The sequence below is a fragment of the Fragaria vesca genome, linkage group LG7 (genome assembly GCF_000184155.1).
Source record: "Fragaria vesca subsp. vesca linkage group LG7, FraVesHawaii_1.0, whole genome shotgun sequence".
NCBI classification, from domain to species: Eukaryota; Viridiplantae; Streptophyta; class Magnoliopsida; order Rosales; family Rosaceae; genus Fragaria; species Fragaria vesca.
In genome coordinates, this window is record NC_020497.1 from 9020559 (window position 1) to 9028336 (window position 7778).

Below are 7778 nucleotides of genomic sequence, written 5' to 3' on the forward strand. Positions count from 1 at the left end.
CGACGACATGTTTTTCGTCGGCTAACTGTGGGACTATAGCCGACGAAAAAAAAAAAATTTCGTCGGCTAAAGTCATCACCGACGACCTTTTCCCGACGACACTATAGCCGACGAGCCTTTGTCGGCTAAGATCTTAGCCGACGAATTAAGATAACAGGCCGACGAAAATTTTTCGTCGGCTAAAGTGCTTGTCCTGGTAGTGGTTGCATAAAATGCACCTATCAAAACTCACTTTCTTCCTTGGGCGAGTAAGTATCAAGCCTAAGAGTCTCCATCTTCTTCTTTTGGGGAGTCATAATCTAGCTTGTGACACCATCTTGCAAGTTTTGTGGCGTCACCATTTCATCATCCATGATGACAGTGCCAACATCAATTCCTTTAGGTTGTGCCATGTGCTCTTAATAGGACATCATTTGCTTGCAAACATGTTTGCAACATGTATGTACATGTGATCTCGTTACTTTAGGTATTAAGTATTCAACGTACTTTGTGAGAGTTTTGTGGATCAAGATGAGCTTGGGGACAAACCACGAAATTTTTTGTCTTTCCACTTGAACATATATGTTTGTTCTTATCTTCCCTTAACGACAGAAAGACTGTCACATCAAAGTGTCAATTCAAAAATATAGTAGTAAAATCGCCTATCAAGGTTTCTAAATAACGGACTATAGTTAGAGATTCACATCCAAATATTTAATCATCTCAAAGGAATGCATTATGGCAGTGCAATTTGGCATGTAGAACCATGCATCTGGCCGAGCTCAAGGATTGCAAATCTGTTTCAATCTTGCCGAGTTCAAGGATTGCAAGTCTGTTTTAGTACTCCTCACAAACAGTCACTAATTGTAAATGAAAAATTCAATGATTGTGGATCGTAGACAAATTAGTATGCGCTTACCAATATCAAGACTATTATCGTAGTCGTTTTTTGTGAGACCAATTAGGTTATAAATATCAATTTTTAATGATATAAGATAGTCATCAGATCTTCGATGAAAACTCCTTTAAAGAATGGGTGGTGAGCCCGTAGAAGTTGCATGTATCATAAGCAACATAAGTAGTAACGCTCGTGTAACACATGACCAATGTGTGACACATTAACGAACACCATAAAACATGTAAGACGTCCGAAAGTTGGTTGTATCTATCCACATAATCCGATTTAGATTTGTTGTAAGAATGAATGTTCTATTTTGTGTCATTATCGTAGGAGGGTCTCGCTCCTAATTTTAGCTAAAGTACAGGCTCTACAAAATGAGCGATGAGCATTAGATGACCAATGAAATATCATGGGAAGGTTAGTGAGTCTCTAGTACTATAGAAAATGACCGTCAGGCCGCTGATGCGTTGGAGCCTCTTGGTGCTGAGGGGGCATCTGTCACATTAATAATCGTGCCATGAGGTAGCAAGAATCGAGCAGCATTGCGCTCTTGAATAATTGGTGATGATCAAATCGTTGTTGTCACAAAATATTTATAAGGCTTTAAATTTAAAAATAGTTGCCGGCTCCTTAGAATTGTATGGGTAGTTTCACTATCCGCAAGACACTCAATGTCTTCGCGAGACATGCATACTCAAGAAAGTAGATATATGAGTATGTGCACAAGACATATATAACTCAGAAAAATAGCTCAAGTACTTTAGAGTTTTTCGATGAGATTGAAAGTATGTTGCAATCCTAAGAGTGCAAAAGATGGCGTGAGCGTCAGGGCCTGCAATTGGGCTGTAGTCATACTTGTCTATACAAGGTGATGTTTTCTCATCTCATCTCTAGGATGAGTCTTCAATGTCTAAGAAAGGAGGACAATTGTTTAAATAGTGTGATTCATAATTCAATACTTCGGATTTACAATATGAAAACCAAAATAAATAAATTTTGGTAACTCTAATTCAGTATGATCAATCAGTCATATATGTGGAGAATCGGTAGTGCAGAGGCACACTTGATATACTGTATTGTAATTCTTTTATGTTGTGATGACTTAAACCCTTGACCATGCATTTTAGCTATTAACTACGTTGTAGTTCTCATTCAAATAATATGTGAGCACCGAAGTACCAATTGCAACCCTATTCCACCACACTAAGGCCCAGATTGGTATTGAGTTTTAGAGATTAAAATCACTTATAATCACCATTTTAGATAGATTTTCTGTTTGGTAAAATCTTAAAACGTGCTTATCTAGAACTTTTTAGTTTAAATAATCACGATTTTAGAAAGCATGTCGGGGGTTGCTTATTTAAAACTGAGTTTTTTAAAAATTGAATTTTTAAACCACAATACCAAACTAAGCCTAAGAAACTGAGAAAAGAAATCCGTGGCTGGAGAATGCCCGCAGATAGATCCTACAGCCAGCTGATTTCCCGGCTTAAGGCAAGGCGCCGCAGTTTACAATATTCGGCCAATAAATATCACCACCACGGTCTTCACGTACCTCTTTCTTGTTGTTGTTGTTGGGATCACGTACATCTTTATCATCCTATTTACTCATGATCATATCCTTCCACATAGTATGTCTAATATGTCTCAGTTCTATCAGGAAAATATCTAATTTCTGTAATAAAATGGAAAAACTAAAGAAAATTCAGAGCAGCTTTGATGAAGTAATAAATGGAGTTAGGTGTCACGACTCCTCTGTATATATAAATTATGGTGGCCTCATGAGCTAGCTTTGCAAGCATTTAACAAGCTTCACCCACCACCAACCCTGCCCTGCTTGAATGAAGTAGGAAACACTCTTTATTAATCTCACCTGTAATTTCATGCTTTACCCGTTTTATATACCCTCCCACTACCTCACTACTTCATCCATTCCATCTCCAATGGCTTCTCTGTCCTTTTCCCCTGCTTCACTTTCTTCTTACTACCACCTCTTCTTCACTCTCTTAGCTTTCCTAATCTCCGGCCTCATTATCCTGCTCACCCAGAAAACCAAATCCAAACAACCCCACCTCCCTCCCGGACCACCAGGATGGCCTATTGTCGGCAACCTCTTCCAAGTCGCTCGCTCCGGCAAGCCCTTCTTCGTCTACGTAGACGAGCTCAGACACAAATATGGTCCAATATTCACTCTCAAGATGGGCACCAGGACCATGATCATTCTCAGCGACGCCAAGCTAGTCCACGAAGCCCTCATCGAAAAGGGTGCGGTCTATGCCACCAGACCTAGAGAGAATCCCACTCGGACAATCTTCAGCTGCAACAAGTTCACCGTCAACGCTTCCATTTACGGCTCGGTGTGGCGGTCCTTGAGGCGGAACATGGTCCAGAACATGCTCAGCTCAACCAGGCTCAAAGAGTTCCGAAGCGTCCGAGATCATGCAATGGACAAACTCGTCGAGAGGATCAACATGGAGGCCAAGGCCAACGACGGCGTCGTTTCCGTGCTCAAAAACTCCCGCTTCGCAGTGTTCTGTATTCTCTTGGCAATGTGCTTCGGGATCGAAATGGACGAAGAGACGGTGGAGAAAATGGATCAGGTAATGAAGTCGGTTCTCATTGTGTTGGATCCCAGAATCGATGACTACCTTCCTGTTCTGAGTCCCTTCTTCTCCAAGCAAAGAAAGAGAGCTCTGGAAGTGAGAAAGGAGCAGGTGGATTACATAGTCCCCTTCATCGAACGGCGTCGTCGGGCGATCCAAAACCCAGGATCAGATCGAGAAGCCACATCGTTCTCGTACCTCGACACGCTCTTCGACTTGAAAGTAGAAGGACGCAAATCATCTCCTTCGAACGAGGAACTGGTCACACTTTGCTCGGAATTTATCAACGGTGGGACCGACACGACGGCGACGGCTCTGGAGTGGGGAATCGCACAGCTCATAGTGAACCCTCAAATACAAGAGAAGCTGTACGCGGAGGTTAAAGCGACGGTCGGTGACAGAAAGGTGGACGAAAAGGACGTGGAGAAAATGCCCTATTTGCAAGCAGTGGTGAAGGAGCTTTTACGAAAACACCCTCCGACCTATTTTTCACTAACCCATGCAGTGACCGAGCCAACTACATTGGCGGGTTACGACATTCCCACTAATGCAAATGTCGAGATCTACTTGCCCGGGATTTCGGAGGATCACAAATTGTGGTCTGATCCCGAGAAGTTTGATCCCGATCGGTTTATTTCTGGTCGGGAAGATGCGGACATCACGGGTGTGACCGGTGTTAGAATGATGCCGTTCGGGGTCGGGAGGAGGATTTGCCCTGGTTTGGCCATGGCCACGGTGCATGTTCATCTCATGTTGGCTAGAATGGTGCAAGAGTTTGAGTGGAGTGCGTACCCGGATGGAAGTAAGTTGGATTTTACAGGCAAGTTGGAATTTACGGTGGTGATGAAGAATACGCTTAGAGCTAAGATCAAGGCCAGGGTTTAGTTAGGTCAAAAATATAGCTAATCAAATTTAAATATCCTGTGGTAAATCGAATTTGTGATTTTGTGGATTGTTCTTTTCTTTTCAGTTTGTTCCTTGTTCATTCTGAAATATTCCCAGATTTGGTTTATTTGTTTTGTTATATAAGTGGGTTACTAAATTAGTACCTTTCATCTGACCTCGATCAGAATAGAGATCGATGGTGTACGAAACATGTCTCATTAAACATTGACAGTTTAAGTAACTAATTGGTAGTTTGGTAACTAATCAAATGCACATGTTAATATCTCGTTAACTTACACATTTCGTCTCAAATCAATATAGGAAAACCAGGCCGATCTTCATTATGAGAAAAACAAAGACCTGAAATTCGTTTTTCTTTTCATTTAATTATCTGGTTACCAATGTCATTTCACATGACCGAGTGAGAGGTATGTCTTTAGGAAATGTGTAGTTGTCGAACTTAAATGATCATGTGCGCGCCCTACTCCTACTTTCCGATGGATGTACTTGTAGTGTTTAAGGTGTGTCTCGTGGAGTCGCACTTAGCTGCATATATTGGTAGTACGTGTTCGCTTGCATGTGACGCTCGTGAATGTCACAATTATATGGACGTGACAGTTAGTACAAGTCTACCGTCTATAATGCTGACGTTTGGTTTATGTGATCAGGCTTGCCTTTGAGATCGATGCACCAAAAATAGAAAGTATAAAGGGTGAATTAGAACTCTTCACGAGATTAGTCCGAGCTGTGATTAAATGGCCACATATAAATAGGGATTAATTACAAAACATCATCTGAATTATGATGCTATTTTTATTTTTATACCTAACTATCAAAAACTTGCATTTTTATATTTTAAGTTTTATTCCGTTAGCATTTTGATACCTGACCACTAACACCGTTAAATTTTGAGGACATTTTCGTCATTTCAATAAATGTATCATTTTTTACATTTACTTTAACAAAATAATTTGTTTTGTGAGGTTATCAAATTCAAATAGAATAATTTGCTTTAGCAAAAATATTCAAAAAAAAAACTCCAAAATGAAATATTTATTTTTGCAACAATAGTGATAAAATTTAGTATAACTCTTGTATATTTTTGGAGTTACATGTTAAGCAAAAAAAAAATTTTAAATATATAATTAAAAACAAATTCTATCAAGAAAATATCAAATATCGATAGAAATTTTATCAAATTTTATATAAAAATTGTATATTTAACCAAAAAATATATTAAATATAAAATATCAGAAAGATATAAAAATTAATATAGATGTCTGTATGTGGTGACCTAACTAGGCACGCAGGCTAGTAGGTGCACCCGTCCCATATCGCACGAGGGAGACAAGTTGATGTGCTTATATGTGCAGAGCTAGCATCTTAAATTAAGACGCGTTTTAGGGTGAAACCTCAAGACCAAGACCGTGAGGGCCGGTGGGCCCAAAGCGCACAATATCTCAATGGTAGGGACTGGGCGCACTGTTATAAATGGTATCAGAGTCTGTCCTCGGCCAGAAGTGTGTCGATGAGGACGTCATGCCCCTAAAGGAGTAGATTGTAGTAGGTGCACCCGTCTCACATTGCTCGGGAGAGACAAGTTGCTGTGCTTATATGTGCAGAGCTAACATTTTAAATTGAGACGCGTTTTGGGGTGAAACATCAAGAACAAAACCATGAGGGCCTGTGGGCCCAAAACGGACAATATCTCAATGGTAGGGACTGGGCAGTTACACTGTAAAAAACAGAAAATTCGAGGAAATATCGAGGATATCGTGGATATTTTAGTCCATAATCACAATAACCCAATGATTTGGGTGAATAAATAGTGTTCTCGAGTTTGAAGAATAGCAATGAAAAATATTTAATTTTAATAACAATTTTAATGTATAATTTTTAATTTCAATTATAAAAGATATCATAAATTGACATAAATGCTTTTAAATATTATCAAAATTTAACGGTGTTAGTGGTCAGGATATCAAAATGTTAACGGAATGAAACTTAAGGTATGAAAATGCAAGTTTTTGATAGTTAGGTATGAGAATAAAAATAACATCGTAGTTCGGGTGATGTTTTGTAAGTAATCCTATAAACAGAGAAGAAAGACAGTCCTTGATCAGTTCAACACAGCAAAGCTCGTGGATATAATCTCAGTCTTATTCCAATGCGCGCATTTCTTGTTGAAATTACTCTAAAGATTTTCTTGTTCCTGAACCTGCAGATCATCATTGTGGGCTTGTGGCTAAGCTATACATGGAGCATACGCTTGACTTGGAGGCTCAAGCATTAATGGAGCTGTTGGTTCTGAACCTGGCACGTAGGTTTACTGTTTGCACTAGGAAGGTTACATTCCACGTTTCAATGGAGCTGTATAGATGATTTTGTGATGATTATTATGAAATTTTGTTAGTTAACAATAATTTCATCAAGCAAGGGAATATAGATGGAAAAAAAGTTCCTTCTATAGTCTCATTCTTCCTTTCATTTGCAAAATTATTACGAACTTTTTAACAATTTTTCGCTAACAATTTTTTGCATAACTTTCTTCAGGTACGTACCAAACATCAAAGCACAAAGTTCTTCAGAAATCTCATTTTCTTTCGCATAAGGATGACACAGAAGAATCACTTTCACTTTCGTAAACTCTTTCGCATATAATATTTGCACCAACTTATATATTTCTTTTACATAGCACTACACCTAATTTTTAATTATTTTCCAAACAAAACCAACTTTCATTAATTAACACAGTACATTATAGTGATCGATGTGGACTTGCGTAAGGAACTGAGGAAGGGAAGTAGGGAAAATGCGCTATATCAAGTAAAAAGGACAATGAGGCAGCTCAATGAGTGTAGTTGGGGTCATGTCAGTCAGGCTAATTCGATAAGGCAGTACGTACACATGCGTGCTGCGAAAACAAACTCTTGAGCTGAATCAGATCGATCAACCTCTGCTCGATCTGTTATAGTTGGGGCATTCATGGCTCATGGCTTGGTCCTTGTTTTACAGATGGCCAGTACTCCTACTATGTTTTTATTTTTTATTTTTTTATATTTTATTTATCAAAGTATTCCTAATATGTTTTATTATGGATTTTTCTTTTTCTTTTCAATTCATTATTTAGAAAGGTTTAATTTGATGGCCACTAGATACTCTATTGTATTATGGTTGAATACTGAAATGAAGGGAAAACTTTTAATGATGATCTTATATATAATAAGGATCAAGTTAAATTTATTTATTTACTTATTATTATTTTTTTTTTTAAGAATGATCAAGTTAAAGACTTTTGAATGAACAGTTTGATATATATATATTTTTTCAATTAATGAAGAAAAACTCTCTCTCCCTCTCTCTTGTGAGAGAGAAAAATGGAGGCTGCCTCCACGCGAAGGTCACGAAAG

General features: G+C 38.6%; 1 protein-coding gene across 1 annotated transcript; it reads left to right on the top strand.

The window, feature by feature from the left end:
• Nucleotides 1-2740: 2740 nt before the first annotated feature.
• Nucleotides 2741-4435, top strand: LOC101306375 (cytochrome P450 77A3-like). Its single transcript, XM_004306991.1, has one exon. The coding sequence runs from the start codon at nucleotides 2764-2766 to the stop codon at nucleotides 4366-4368; it is 1605 nt and encodes a 534-aa protein (XP_004307039.1). The 5' UTR covers nucleotides 2741-2763; the 3' UTR covers nucleotides 4369-4435.
• The last annotated feature ends 3343 nt before the right edge of the window (nucleotides 4436-7778 follow it).